Source organism: Cynocephalus volans, chromosome 7 (assembly GCF_027409185.1).
Source record: "Cynocephalus volans isolate mCynVol1 chromosome 7, mCynVol1.pri, whole genome shotgun sequence".
In the NCBI taxonomy this organism is placed as follows: Eukaryota; Metazoa; Chordata; class Mammalia; order Dermoptera; family Cynocephalidae; genus Cynocephalus; species Cynocephalus volans.
Window position 1 is genome coordinate 23,357,617 of NC_084466.1, and position 15,455 is coordinate 23,373,071.

At 41.0% G+C, this 15,455-nt stretch overlaps 1 protein-coding gene across 1 annotated transcript; it reads left to right on the plus strand.

Moving 5' to 3' along the window:
- Nucleotides 1-12,796: 12,796 nt before the first annotated feature.
- On the plus strand, nt 12,797-13,838 carry LOC134381912 (endogenous retrovirus group K member 7 Pro protein-like). The gene has a single exon (XM_063101782.1). It carries the CDS (start codon nt 12,797-12,799, stop codon nt 13,547-13,549), a length of 753 nt encoding a protein of 250 aa, XP_062957852.1. The 3' UTR covers nt 13,550-13,838.
- The last annotated feature ends 1,617 nt before the right edge of the window (nt 13,839-15,455 follow it).

The following is a 15,455-nucleotide window of genomic DNA, read 5'->3' on the forward strand; positions in this document are numbered from 1 at the left end:
CTGCCTTTGGATTTATTTCTGGGCATATCATTTGTTCTGTTGCTAATAGTGTATTTATGGGCTAGAGCAACATGTTTTTTTTTTTTATTTGATGTTTTATCATAATTTTCAATATATAAAAGGGCATGTTTCTTCTCATTGTATTTCTTGGTTAAAGTTTCACCCTGGATATACACATTTATTTAATTGACCACATAAATTTTAGATTCATTTTTCTAATTTGAGGAAAATTAACAGAATGATATATTGACCATAATTACATTAAATTAGAAACTGAATTTTAGATCATTTGACATTTTTTATGATTTTGAGTCTTTCTATTTGTCTTTGCAACTGTCCAAGTCTTTGTATGTGCTACCAATTCAATATTTAAAAATTAATAAAAATATGAATTTTAGAAGTAACTGGCTATATATGTGCATACCAATCTAACTATACAAAGTATACAAAAGAATATAAATATTTTAATTTTGACTTTTAATTTATTTCAAAAAGGTAAAAGAAAGGATGATTTAAATTTCTTCTAATCGACTAATTAATAGCAAAGCATTGAATCAAATTCTGTCTTTTAGTAAAAAAGGTAAATCTATACTTTATAATGTACAGTGGTCCCTCGGTATCCATGAGAGATTGGTTCCAGAACCTCCCTCAGATACTGAAAACCGTGGATGATCAAGTGTTTGAAATAAAATGGTGAAGTATTTGCATATAACCTATGCACACCCTCTCGTATGCTTTAATTCATCTTTAGATTACTTAAAATATCTAATAACATGTAAATACTATATAAACAGTTATTATACTCCATTATTTATGGAACAAAGACAGGAAAAAAATCTGTACATGTTCAGTACAGATGTTTTGTTTTCCCTGAATATTTTTGAGCTGTAGTTGGTTGAATTCACTAATGCAGAACTATTGGATATTAAGTGCTGACTGTAACTATAATTACTACTTTTTTTTCCAAATTTTAACACAACACAATGAATCACAATATTAATTTATCAAGTTAGGTGAGATGTGTTTTGGGAAATTAATTATTAGAAAAATGTGTTCAATATACTTTTCAATCAAAAGTATTAAATGTTTTAGTGGCCTAGGAAGTGCAATGTAATAGCCAGGCTAATATTTCCAGTCCCTATTTTTGTACTTTTTCCACACACAAAAAAGCAAAAACTAATGTCCATGTGTTAATCTTTGATTAGTAGTAAATCTTTTGAAATATAGCCTTTATGGTCTCATCACAAACAGAAAGAAGAATATTATGATAACAAGCACCCTGTCATGTGCAGTAAAATTCCCATACAGAATTTAGGTCAGAATGAGATATAAAATAGACATCTGATTAGCAGCTCAGAATGTCAAGATCCCAGTCTGTTTATCCAACCACAAGCTGCACTCAAGGTTGTTGATGTTCATGTGCAGATAATTCACTTCACTCCATAAGGCATGAGTTTGGCTGGAACACATAATATCAATAAAAATCTTTTTTATGAGTATACAACTAGCACAGAGTGAATACTTAAAAATAGTAACTGGTCTATTTAGTGGCTTTCCTCTGTGCCCATATCATGATCTCTGTTTTTATATATTAGTTTCCTCATCACAAGGCAAAGCAAGATATAATATAATATGAAGACTATTTATAGAAAGACAGAACATTTCTTCTTGAGATTTCTTATGTGTGTGTGTGCATGTATTCCACTCACTGTGCATCTCTTCCCAGTGTCTGTCCCAGGTGCATCATTGGAAACCCCCCCTTTTTTTTCTCTTCTTTAAGACTGATGGTGTTTATTATGATGGTGGAGTTTGTCCTGCTGCAAGAAAAAATTTCTTTGCAGCTTGTCTCTAGTTTTTAACCCAATAGGTTGTTTCCATTTATTTTGCTAACTCATATGTACTCACTTTAGAACAATAAAGTTCAAAATTCAGCTATACAAAGCTGATTTATTAATGATAACCTAGGATCATCTATGTTCTTCAGCCAAAATTACTAGAGTTATATATTACCAGATAACCAGAAACTATTTTATATACCAAAATTTAAATATTTACCTATATTCCAAGCATTTTGGTAAAGTGGACTTATAAAGTATTGTACATTTCAAAATTGCTAAGACAGCACATTTCGAATACTCTCACCACAAAAAAATGACAAGTACTTGAAGGGATGCATATGCTAATTAGCTTGTTTTAATCATTGTATTAATAAATCATAACATCACATTGTACCCCATAAACACATATAATTATAATTTGTCAGTTTACAATAAAATGAAGAAAGAAAGAAAACAACAAAGAATTTTTTTGTCATTAATGATTGTGATGCATGAAGCATAAACAAACTGCCCCAAATACCAAATACCATTTTAAAACACTTAATCCTATGCAGAAATTAATTTTCATAGAAATGTACAAAATTACTCTTGGGATTTTCTGAAAATAGATGTTGAGCAGAAATTGGTAGAGAAAAATATTTATTTAGGTTCAACTCTTGTAAAAGGAAGGAGGGAATAACATTGGACAGAGGAAGAAGTTAAACTGTGATGTGTACTCAGTTTAGCCTTGGCCGTTCTTGTGTGGAGTTCTAGAGTCAGCAACACCCATTACAGTTATCCTGTCTGGGTCAAGATTGTTTGGTTTTATACCCCCTTCTCACTCAGTCTCTATATGTAAGTTTCTCAGGAAAGTTGTATGGGAAAGCCAAATATTTTGGCCCTCTAATATATTTCTCTGACATATTTCAAGATGGTTAATGCAGGGAGACTGAAAAAAACAAGATTAGCAAAAAGTTATTTTGTTTATTTATTTTTTCTGTGGAAAAAAAATTACATCTGTATATGCAAACAGCCAGGCTTCCTCTGAGACACCCCTCCTTTGGCTACTAACTATTCTTTGAAGGCAGCTGTGAGGTTACCTGAAGTGTTTTATTTGCATACACGATGTCTCACTTAATTTTAACTTCTGACTTCCTTCTTTCACTTGTGACAACACCTCCCACAAGAACTTCAGAGACCCCTGGTTTCAGGCCATTGTTCTGGGGCTGGTACGTCCCCCATCTTTGCTCTTCATGAACACTGTTATATAAGCTTTGTATCCCCACTTGAGTTTGGGACACTTGGAAAATTACTCCCGTGATTCCCCCATGCTTTGCCTTCTCCCAGCATGTTAAATAATAAAATTTGTTACAGCTTTTCTTCATCTCAATCTAAATTTGTCGGTGATTTTCATTAATGAATCTTCAGAGGTGAAGTTTTCTTTGGCCCCTACAGTTGTGATATGGAGCAAGGTGCTTCTATGCCTTTGAGGCTGTCTGCTCAATGCAGTCCTTTATATGAACAGCAAGTTCTCCCTTATAGGGGATTCTGGGCAGAAACTCTCTCTCTGCTACTGCTCACCCCTTGTGACACTTAGATATATTTCTCCATGTATATTTGAGTACAGCACCTCCAGGGCTCTCTGGGGGTATCTTCCTGAGGGCAAACTTAGAAGTATACAGCTAACGAGGACAACGTAAGCTCCTGCTGCTGTAGTTAATCTCAAGAATAATGGCTATTCATCTTCTCTTTCCTCCTCTATCTATTCCAGATTCTCTTTTTCTCTACTACTCTTGGTGGCTTACCTGGTGATATGACCCAGACTTCTATACACAAATGGCCTGAGCCTGTGGTAACCATGCTCTTCTCAGGCTGGGTTTGCTACACATATCTATTTATAGTCACATGTACAATGATTAATCACAGTAGACCACTTTGGTCCCACATGTATTCCTCCTTGTCTCCAAAATGTAATAGTAGCCTTGCCTTTAATTGATTAAGGACAATTACTCCTTCCAACTCACTGAAACTTATTCCTACCTTCAGCTTCTTGGAAACAAAGCCCTAAGAGCCCAGTTATCAGCTATATCTTATAATTCAGTGGGACTCTTGATGTTTCTCATTGGCACCAAGATCTATCCCAAAGTAGTGCAGATGGAAAACAAAGTGCCCACCAATAATTTATTTAAAATGGTTGTAAGTGGGACCACTTCTGCTTCTGCCTATTGGTTGCAGTAAACATATACTAGTCCAATTTGGGGTACAGCATAATATAGCAATAGTCTTACTCCATGTGGGCTGCTACAGCAAAATATTACAAACTGGATGGCTTATAAACAACAGAAATGTATTTCTCACTCTTCTGGAGGCTGGGAAGTCCACAATCAAGGTGCCAGCAGATTGAGCACCCATTTCTCATAGAGGGCACTTACACATGGCATCCTAACATGGCAGGAAGAGCTAAAGAGTTCCCTTGGGCCTCTTTTATAAGGACACTAAAACCATTCATGAGAGCTTGTTGCGAAAATAGAATAATTTAATCAGGCTCCCCTTGCTTGCTTCAGGGCCAGTTGGGGGTGGTTCAGTAAACAAATTGTGTGTGGGGGGGTGGAGTTGGTGTGCATGAGCAGTGCTGCCACCTTGGCTGGCATCTGCCTCGTGCAGCCATGCTCTCAAACCTATGGCTTCCAAGGACCTGTTTACCAGTTACCTACCTTATAGACCTGCATGTGAGGGGTCTGGTGACCCAGCCTGGTGTGTGAGGGGTTTGTGACCCAGTCTGGAAAATAGGCTTGAGGGGTCTGTGAGCTCCAGACCCAGCCCTAGCTCTACAATTGTCCCAGTCAGCAGGATTATGGGCAGGTAAAAGAGCCCAAGTGTGACAATTGGTGACATCGGCAGGATTCCGACATTAGCCTAGCCTGACAGGGCTTTACCTCATAATCTAATTATCTTCCAGAGGTCTGACATTTTAATAATATTGCATTGGGATTAGTTTTCAACATATGAATGTTGAAAGTTAGACAGTATAAGGAAAAACAAGACTAACTCATCTTTCATAAAAGAAGTCCATCTCAGGATCAGATGTTGAGAGCTCAGCTTCCAGTAAAATTTCACAGAATAAAATTAAAAGCTCTAAGCTAGCAGAAAGCAACACTTCCTGGGAAGGGAAGGGGGAACAAACAACATGGTATATAGTGATAACCATCATGTTTTTTCTTATTAAGTTAAGGGTTATTTAAGAAATAACATCAAGGACAAATTGTAACAAAAGTTTTTGCAAAAGAATATTTATAGACTAGCAAGAATTCACTGACTATGAAAAAGGACATTTTTGAGAGACTAAAAGCTACATGATAATGATCGTGGAATAGCATACTACTTCCTCTTTCTCAGCCCCTCACCTACCTGAAGAAAACCCTTATAAACTCCTTACACAGTCCCAATGGGGAGTGAATTCTTCCTTTCTTGTTGGCTCCCATGTATACAAGCAACCTCTAATAAACTTTGCCTGCCAGCCTTCATTACAAGTTCAGTGTTCATTTCTTTTTTTTTTTTAAATTTTATTTTGTCGATATACATTGTAGCTGATTAATGCTCCCCATCACCAAAACCTCCCTCCCTTCTCCCTCCCCCCCTCCCCCCCAACCATGTCCTTTCTGTTTGTTTGTTGTATCAACTTCAAATAATTGTGGTTGTTATATCTTCTTCCACCCCCCCCCGGTTTGTGTGTGTATGTGTGTATGTGTGTGTGTGAATTTATATATTAATTTTTAGCTCCCACCAATAAGTGAGAACATGTGGTATTTCTCTTTCTGTGCCTGACTTGTTTCACTTAATATAATTCTCTCGAGGTCCATCCATGTTGTTGCAAATGGCAGTATTTCATTCGTTTTTATAGCTGAGTAGTATTCCATTGTATAGATGTACCACATTTTCCGTATCCACTCATCTGATGATGGGCATTTGGGCTGGTTCCAACTCTTGGCTATTGTAAAGAGTGCTGCGATGAACATTGGGGAACAGGTATACCTTCGACTTGATGATTTCCATTCCTCTGGGTATATTCCCAACACTGGGATGGCTGGGTCGTATGGTAGATCTATTTGCAATTGTTTAAGGAACCTCCATACCATTTTCCATAGAGGCTGCACCATTTTGCAGTCCCACCAACAATGTATGAGAGTTCCTTTTTCTCCGCAGCCTCGCCAGCATTTATCGTTCATAGTCTTTTGGATTTTAGCCATCCTAACTGGGGTTAGATGGTATCTCAATGTGGTTTTGATTTGCATTTCCCGGATGCTGAGTGATGTTGAGCATTTTTTCATATGTCTGTTGGCCATTTGGATATCTTCCTTAGAGAGATGCCTACTTAGCTCTTTTGCCCATTTTTTAATTGGGTTGCTTGTTTTCTTCTTGTAAAGTTGTTTGAGTTCCTTATATATTCTGGATATTAATCCTTTGTCAGATGTATATTTTGCAAATATTTTCTCCCACTCTGTTGGTTGTCTTTTAACTCTTTTAATTGTTTCTTTTGCTGTGCAGAAGCTTTTTAGTTTGATATAATCCCATTTGTTTATTTTTCCTTTGGTTGCCCGTGCTTTTGGGGTCGTATTCATGAAGTCTGTGCCCAGTCCTATTTCCTGAAGTGTTTCCCCTATGTTTTCTTTAAGAAGTTTTATTGTCTCAGGGTGTATATTTAAATCCTTAATCCATTTTGAGTTGATTTTAGTATACGGTGAGAGGTATAGATCTAGTTTCATTCTCCTGCATATCGATATCCAGTTATCCCCAGTGTTCATTTCTATGACATTGAGACTCAAGAACCTGGCTTTCTAGGTCTGGTAACAAGGGAGCAAAATCATTCAGACAGTAGCAACAATCTTCGTTTCAGTACATAAATTGCATTGTAGAGAATGGCAGCACATCCTAGCTGAGTATTGTCTCTGAGCTGGACCTTATCTGTCTTCAATAAGTCAATCCAACACTGTCATAGGCCATATGTTTTAAGGTGGTGTGAATGTCATACTATCAGTAGGTCTCACAGCCAAGAGCTGTCCTGATACCTGACTGCTGTATAGTGGGCCCACTCTTCTGATTATGTGGTGTCTCATACCAGTAGGTTAACCAAGCACTAATCCCTAACATGGTGGGTGTTGACTGAAGTCCGATCGGCAGGAAAGGGAAACTGATACCCATAATATGTGTCTATTTCCATGAGAACAAATTTCTGGCTCTTTCAAAATGCAGGGTGATCAAGGTAGTCAGCCTGCCATCAAGTAGTGGCTGTTGAACTTTTCAAGCCTGTGTTACCATATGCATATAATGGGCTCAGCATTGTTCTTTCTTGCTAGCAGCCTAGACAATCAGCAATAACAGTGGTTACATCAGTGAGCCCACATTGTTGGGCCAATGTGCAGCCTACAACTCTGTCACCATGATAACTTTGTTCATGTGCTTATCATTCCAGTACTGGGGTGGCCAATGGCAGAACCTGACTGATGTCACCTGACCATGTTACTTTATCTGTTTGGTTGTTTAGTGCTTCTTCATGGGAGACTCTCTCTGGTGAATATTAATAATAGGTAAAATGGTTTTCATACTTCATGTATCTCCCATATGTCCATCTATATGCCTCTACCCAAGAGTTCCTTGTCCAATATTCCAATCCTTCACCTTTTAGAAAACTGAACAGTTGGCCAGACCACTCTCCTCTTGACATGAGTCTATATATATTCAAATCTCAGGTCACTTCACTTTCCATAGAAAATTGATGAATGAGTACTCCAACTGAAACTTGTTCCTTGGGCAGGCATTGTAATTATGACTGTCTTTAAAGGATACTCCATTTATTTTTGCTTTATACTGAAAAACTTACAACTCTTGTCTAAAAAAAAAAAAATACTAGAAAAAATCAATTGTGGGAAATTCTACAAAATATCTGACCAGTATTCCTCCAAACTCTCAAGGTCTTAAAAAACCAAGAAAGTCTCAGAAACTGTCACAGCCAATAGTAGTTTAAAGCAACATAACTACTAAATATAATGTGGTGATATGAATGGGATCCCAGAACTGTAAAAGTTGGGTGAAAACTAAGGACATATGAAGAATTTATCAACTCAGTTAATAAAGCATCACATTAGTTTGTTAGTTGAAACAAATGGGTCATACTAATAATAGGGGAAACTGGTTATGGAATATATGGTCCATACTACATTTTAAATATTTTTGTAAATCTAAAGCTATTATTAAAAATTTTTAGTTGTTTATAGAAACACAGCTCCATCAAATGTTTTATCTGCACCAAGCCCTTCAAAATTTAATTCTATAAAATATGGATGATAAAATTGACTTAATGAAATTATTGTGAGGTGTCAATCACCAATGTATATAAAAAGTTTAGTCCAGACCTTGGAGAATATGGGAAAAGACCAATAAAAATTAGATGGATATTCACTAATTGTGTCATTGAAATGTGACCCTGAGGTTTTCCAAGTAGTTGTTATGCTATTTATCGGCCACCGAAGGAAAAACAGGTGAGAACAGATTGGATAATATATGATATCAGGATTGGGGAAGGAGATACTCCATTGTAGTTCCTCACAGGATTCCATTGGAACAACTTTCTGACTCTCATGAAAAAAAATTTTTTTTTTTCCAAATCACCAAAACAAAAAAACAAACAAAAAACCAGTTAACCCTTGTGTACTTGTATAGTGATTGCTTCAGCTGGTGGACCTTTCTTTCTGTCCTGTTATTGAGAAGGGACCAAGTCATTTCAAGTTTTGTGGTAAGAGTGACTATCAGCTGTCTGTACTTTTTTCTCTCTCTTCCTTTGAAATTTTCTAATCTCATATTTGGAGTATATCAACTTAACTATAATGATTGAGGGATAAAATACTGAAAGAGATTTGGGGGTTTTAACTTTCAGTAAACAGACTGTCACCTACTTAGAAGTTTTCATGAATGTGTCTCACTCTCAATCTCAGTTTCACCTGCTAACTCTTTGAGTTAGATGCACTACTGGCGAGAAGAAAAGTAAGTGAAATTCTACATACTAAATTCTTCTTAATCTCTGGCAGCCTTGCATCCGGCCAGGAGCTAGATAATAGAATTAAAGAGTTTAAAGTTTTCTTAAAGAACTTAAATAAATCCTCTTGTTTAATGACACCATGAATCCTAGATTAAAGTCTTTTTTTTTTTTTTTTTTTAAAGATGACCGGTAAGGGGATCTTAACACTTGACTTGGTGTTGTCAGCACCACGCTCACCCAGTGAACAAACTGGCCATCCCTATATGGGATCCGAACCTGTGGCCTTGGTGTTATCAGCACCGCACTCTCCTGAGTGAGCCACAGGCCGGCCCCAGATTAAAGGGTCTTAATGACTTTAATTCCTTAGAGTTTTAGGAATCTAACCCTAGAAGTCAGTCTGGTACCTGTAAAATTTAGCTCTAGAAGTCAGTCTGGTACTCATATAATTGAAGCAGTTGTCTTTAAATATGTTCTTAAACCCACTTCAGGAAATATTTTTGTTTCCAGTTTAAAAATATAGCTTGAATCCATCTACTTACCCCACTCTCTTACCCCTCTGTCCTAGTTCTTGCTGCCTTACTTTTTTCATCTGTCATAGTTATTTAACAAGATTCTCCACTCTTCTGCTTGCCTAACTGCAATAAATTCTCCACATTGTAGTCTGGATTATTATTTTATGATATAAATTATATCATGCCATGTCATCTTTGATACCCTTTATTAGTTCTCAAGTGTAAAACTGAAAAATTTTACACTTGAAATTTTTTTTTTTTACTACCTTTTTGAATAATCGTATGTCACCTTCTCCATCTGTGGTTGATTAAATTATTATTTCAGTGTGGTGTTCTCTCCTTTTTAAAAAATTTTTCTTTTGTATAAATAAAATTAACTTCATTACTCCAGTGTTGAGCTTGGTTTTGTGTCTTGGTTTAGGCTGGAAGAACGTGAGACACAATGTATACCATATCCAAGCCCATCTTTTGAAGACTCACAGAGTTGACAAACATTTTAAAATATGATTAACATGGTTCAGGTCAGTCTTTTCCTTCTGTCTCCGGTCATGAGAACAGCAGGTGTCACTTAATGTTTATTTCTTCAGCTTGGGTCCCAAAATGAGAGGACAATGGGAGATAAGACAGACTAGAATAGACCTCCAGTTTGGGTCAGACCTGCAGTCAGTTTACAGTCTTCATTTAATCTACATTTAATTCTACAAGAAATGTTTGTTGTCATAAGAAATTGCGAGTTTGGAGTTGCAACCTCAGCAAAATTGACCAAAGCACCCTGTTTCTTATATTCTTAATCTCACTGATCCTCTGTCACTTCTTACCAAACTCCTGACTGTTTCCCACCATTAGGCCATTGTTTTTGTGTCTGCCTTTGCCTGGTTCACTCTTTAGACTTCATGTTAAAATCGCAGAATAAAATATAAATTCTCAGAGTTAACAACATTATATTACCATGTTCATTTACTTCAAATGTTAACAATATTTGTCAAGTTAAATTGTGAGGAGCTGCCCGAAATCGCCATTACAAGATGGCGCTGATTTCCGGTGGAGGGCAGGGCTGCTCGGTAACACGCCTGGGCCGATTAGGCAGCCACCAATAAGGTAGGAGCACGTCCTAGGCGAGGAGCAGTCTCTATATAAAGGGCGCGGGTTCCCTCGCTCGGGGTCTCCATTTTTGGCAAGCTTATGCTCTCCCTCTCAAGATGCATTAAAGCTGATCTGCAGAAGGATCCTTTGTGTGCCGCGTCGTTCTTGCTGGCGAGACGGTAGCGCGGGACATTTGGTGCCGAAACCCGGGAACTTGTGTCATCGTCAGCACCTTCGGAGACCCCCTGGAGACAGGGAGGATTCAGAACTGCAGGAGGGTAAGTTCGGAGAGGTATGCCTGTTCTTGGTCTGGGGTTAATCCGGTTGGTTTAAAAGGTTTTGAAATCGCCCGTTGGTGTGGTCAGACTGACGTAGATAAGCAGCTGCACCCGAGACCCGTGTGAGCCTCTCGTACATAAGGGAGTGGCGTGTCTCACTGCGCCTCCTAAAGTAGGGCGCGTTATGGGTTCCACACAGTCTGTGGTTACCGCGTTAGAGGCCGTGCTGAGACAACGTGATATCAAGGTAGGGGGCCGTGTACTCAGGAATTTTGTGAAAGAGGTAGATCGTGTGGCGCCATGGTATGCCTGTTCCGGCTCTTTAACCTTGAGTTCTTGGAACAAACTGGGCAAAGACCTTGACCGCAAGTACGCGGAGGGAGACCTCCGTCAGGGCACCAAGACCATTTGGAAGTTTATTAAAAATTGCTTAGAAGATGAGGGCTGTAAACCGGTAGTGATAGTAGGGCAAAATACATTAGAGGAGGTCCAAGACAGCATGTCAGAAACTGAACGGAGTGAGAGGATGGGTACCCGCAGGAGGAGAGACGTCTCCCATAAGAAAAAGGGCCCTCCCGGTAAGTCTACGGACGAGGGAGAGATTCTAAAACAACAAAGTGACACTCCCGGCACATCTGCCGGTAAAGGAGGGATTTCAAAACCCAGAAAAAAGTTGGAAGGGAAAGAAGGAGGCCTCTACCCTATGCAAGAGCTGGGGGCCTTAAAACAAGAATTAGAAGATTTAAATCTGGATGAGTCCGACTCCGATCCCCTCAGCCCTAGTGAGGAATCCGATTTGGAGGAGGAAGCTGCCAGGTACGAGGAGGAGAGATATCATCCCGACAGGCGGCGGAGACCACTTGGGGAGTGGAAATGCCGGCCGCCCCCAGTGGCCCCCGCACGGCCTGCGCCTTCGGCGCCTCCTCCTTACGTGCAGTCTTCTAATCCCTTCTCATTCCTCTCTGATAAAGTGAGGAAAAAGGTTCAAGCTGCCTTCCCAGTTTTTGAGGTTGAGGGCGGAGGGAGAGTTCATGCCCCCGTCGAGTACACCCAAATTAAGGATCTAGCAGAGGCGGTTAGAAAATATGGTGTAAATGCCAATTTTACTCTAGTAATGCTAGAAAGGTTTGCTGGTGTGGCTATGACACCCGCTGACTGGCAAATGTTGGCTAAGGCAGCGCTCCCTACCATGGGTCAATACATGGAATGGAAGGCACTATGGCATGAGGCTGCACAGGCTCAGGCTAGGGCAAATGCTGCTGCACTAACTCCTGAGCAGCGAGACTGGACCTTTGATATGTTAACAGGTCAGGGCCCGTTTGCCGCTGATCAGACGGCTTTCCCATGGGGTGCTTATGTTCAAGTTTCTAACACTGCCATTAAGGCTTGGAAGGCACTCCCCAAAAAAGGGGAAGCTTCTGGACAACTTACTAAGATCATTCAGGGACCTCAGGAACCATTCTCAGATTTTGTGGCTCGAATGACAGAAGCAGCGGGGCGCATCTTTGGGGACCCTGATCAGGCTGCGCCTCTTGTTGAGCAACTGATTTTTGAACAGGCTACCCAGGAATGCCGCACGGCTATAGCGCCCAGAAAGGGTAAAGGTTTACAGGATTGGCTCAGAGTTTGTCGAGAACTCGGGGGACCCCTGACCAATGCAGGGCTGGCAGCTGCCATCCTCCAGTCGCAGAGACTGCCTAGACAGGGACAGCCAAGACAGGGGCGGAACCAGAGAGTTTGTTTTAAATGCGGTCAACCGGGACATTTAAAAAAGGACTGCCAAGCCCCGGACAGGGATAAGGGCCCCCAGAGTACAGACTCCCTCTGTTCCCGCTGTTCCAAGGGATATCATAAGGCTGCTCTCTGCCGTTCCATTAGAGATATCAAAGGGCGACTCCTTCCGCCGCTCACAGAACAACACCAAGTGGTTCAAAAAAACGTGAAGATGGGCCCCCGTTCCCAGGGCCCCCACAAGTATGGGGACAAGGCCAACCAGAGTCGAGGAGAAAGGGAGGAGAGCCTGTCGGAAGACACACAGGATTGGACCTGCACGCCTCCTCCGACTTCTTATTAATGCCACAAATGGGCGTCCAGCCGGTTCCTGTGCAGCCTATTCGACCCCTACTGCCTGGAACCGTGGGCCTTATAATTGGCAGAGGATCGTTAACTTTAAACGGTCTTATTGTCTACCCTGGGGTAGTTGACTGTCAACATAGCCCCGAGATCCAAGTCCTGTGCTCATGCCCAGGAGGAGTCTTTTCTATCACCAAAGGAGACAGGATAGCTCAGTTATTGCTCCTTCCAGAGGTTGCCAAACCTTCAGAGCCTGGACGAGAAAAAATGGGCTCCTCGGGCATGGATTCCGCCTACCTGATGGTCTCCCTAAATGAGAGACCTAAGCTAAAGTTGTGGGTTGAGGGAAAATTGTTTGAAGGCATTATGGATACTGGTGCAGATAAGAGTATTATTTCCACCCATTGGTGGCCAAAGTCTTGGCCTGTCATTAAGTCCTCACATTCTCTACAAGGCCTCGGTTATCAGGCCAGTCCTACTACTAGTTCCGCTACCTTGTCCTGGAAAACGACAGAGGGACAAGAGGGACATTTTACTCCCTACGTGCTTCCGCTCCCCGTTAACCTCTGGGGGCGTGATATTTTACAAAAGATGGGAGTTAAGTTGTCTAATGAATACTCCTCTCAAGCTAAGGAGATAATGGCCAAGATGGGTCATAAACAGGGAAGGGGTTTAGGAGCCAGGGAACAGGGCCGGGTTGAACCCATTCTCCCTGAAGGCAACCCAGGTAGACAGGGTCTGGGTTTTTCCTAGGCGCCATTGAGGCAGCACGACCCATTCCGTGGAAAACGGAGGATCCGGTGTGGGTTCCTCAATGGCCATTGTCCTCCGAGAAATTGAGGGCAGCAACACAGATAGTACAGGAGCAGCTAAGGCTTGGACATCTTGAACCGTCCACCTCTCCCTGGAATACCCCGATATTTGTAATCAAAAAAAGGTCGGGAAAATGGAGATTGCTCCACGACCTGAGAGCCATTAATAAACAGATGAACTCTTTTGGCCCCGTACAAAGGGGTCTTCCGCTTCTCTCCGCCTTACCTAAAGGTTGGCCTTTAGTTATTATAGATATTAAGGATTGCTTTTTTTCCATCCCCTTATGTCCCCTAGATAAGCCCTGCTTTGCGTTTACTCTCCCTTCACTTAATCATATGGAACCTGATAAAAGGTTCCAATGGAAGGTTTTGCCTCAAGGCATGACAAATAGCCCTACCATGTGTCAACTATATGTTCAAGAAGCTTTGAGGCCTTTGAGGCGCCAGTTTCCTTCCCTAATCCTGATTCACTATATGGATGATGTCCTGTTATGCCACAAAGATTTGACAGTTTTACAAAAGGCATATCCTTGCTTACAGTCCATCTTGTTACACTGGGGCCTACAAATTGCTGCTGATAAAGTTCACATTGCAAATACTGGACATTTTTTGGGGTCTATTATCTTCCCTGATAAGATCGTCCCACAAAAGGTGGAGATAAGAAGGGACCACTTACAAACTCTAAATGATTTTCAAAAATTGTTGGGAGACATCAACTGGCTCAGACCCTTTCTAAAAATCCCCTCTGCGGCCCTGAAGCCGCTGTTTGACATTCTTGAGGGTGATAGCCATCTGACTTCTCCCAGGTCCCTCACTCCACCAGCAGAACAGGCCTTGCGGTTGGTAGAACAGGCCATACAGGGAGCTCAATTGACACGTCTTGTTAATACATTGCCCTTTTCCTTGTGCCTTTGTAAAACGAAGGGACTGCCTACTGCTGTGCTTTGGCAAAACGGCCCCCTTTTGTGGATCCATCCCAATGCTTCACCAGCAAAAATCATTGATTGGTATCCCGATGCTCTGGCACGGCTTGCCTTACGTGGACTTAAGGCCTCTCTCGCTCACTTTGGCAAATATCCAGAAAAGATGATAGTTCCCTATACTTTGCCTCAGGTTCAAGCCCTGACGGCTGCCTCCGATGAATGGGCCATATTGGTCGCCTCGTTTCCAGGGCAGATAGACAATCATTATCCCCAACACCCTCTTTTGCATTTTGCCTTGTCCCAAGCGGTGGTTTTTCCCCGGGTAACATCCTCTGTGCCCTTAATAGATGGCTTGGTAGTCTATACTGATGGCTCCAAGACGGGGATTGGAGCCTATGTGATTGACGGTCAGGTTGTCTCCAAAAGGTATATTGAAACCTCCCCCCAGGTTGTTGAATGTTTGGTAGTCCTAGAGGTTTTACAGACCTTTTCTGGCCCTGTAAATGTTGTCTCTGATTCTAATTATGTAGTAAATGCAGTTAATCATCTTGAGCTTGCTGGTATCATCAAGCCATCCAGTAGGGTGGCTTGCGTCTTTCAACAAATTCAAAATTGCTTGTTAGCTCGGCGACACCCATTTTATATAACTCATATACGGGCACATTCAGGTCTCCCTGGCCCTATGGCACTAGGAAATGACCTGGCCGACAAAGCTACAAAGCTGATTGCTGTTGCCATGTCTTCCAATCTGGAAGCTGCTAAAAGCTTCCATGAACGGTTTCATGTAACGGCCGAAACCTTGCGCCGTCAGTTTTCCTTAACTAGAAAAGAAGCTAGAGAAATAGTGACCCAATGTCAAAACTGTTGCCAATTTTTGCCTATATCTCATGTGGGGGTCAACCCAAGAGGCGTAAGACCGCTGCA

Coding starts and splice junctions, on each gene's coding strand:
- LOC134381912 (XM_063101782.1), top strand. CDS start 12,797: ATGCCACAAATGGGCGTCCAGCCGGTTCCTGTGCAGCCTATTCGACCC.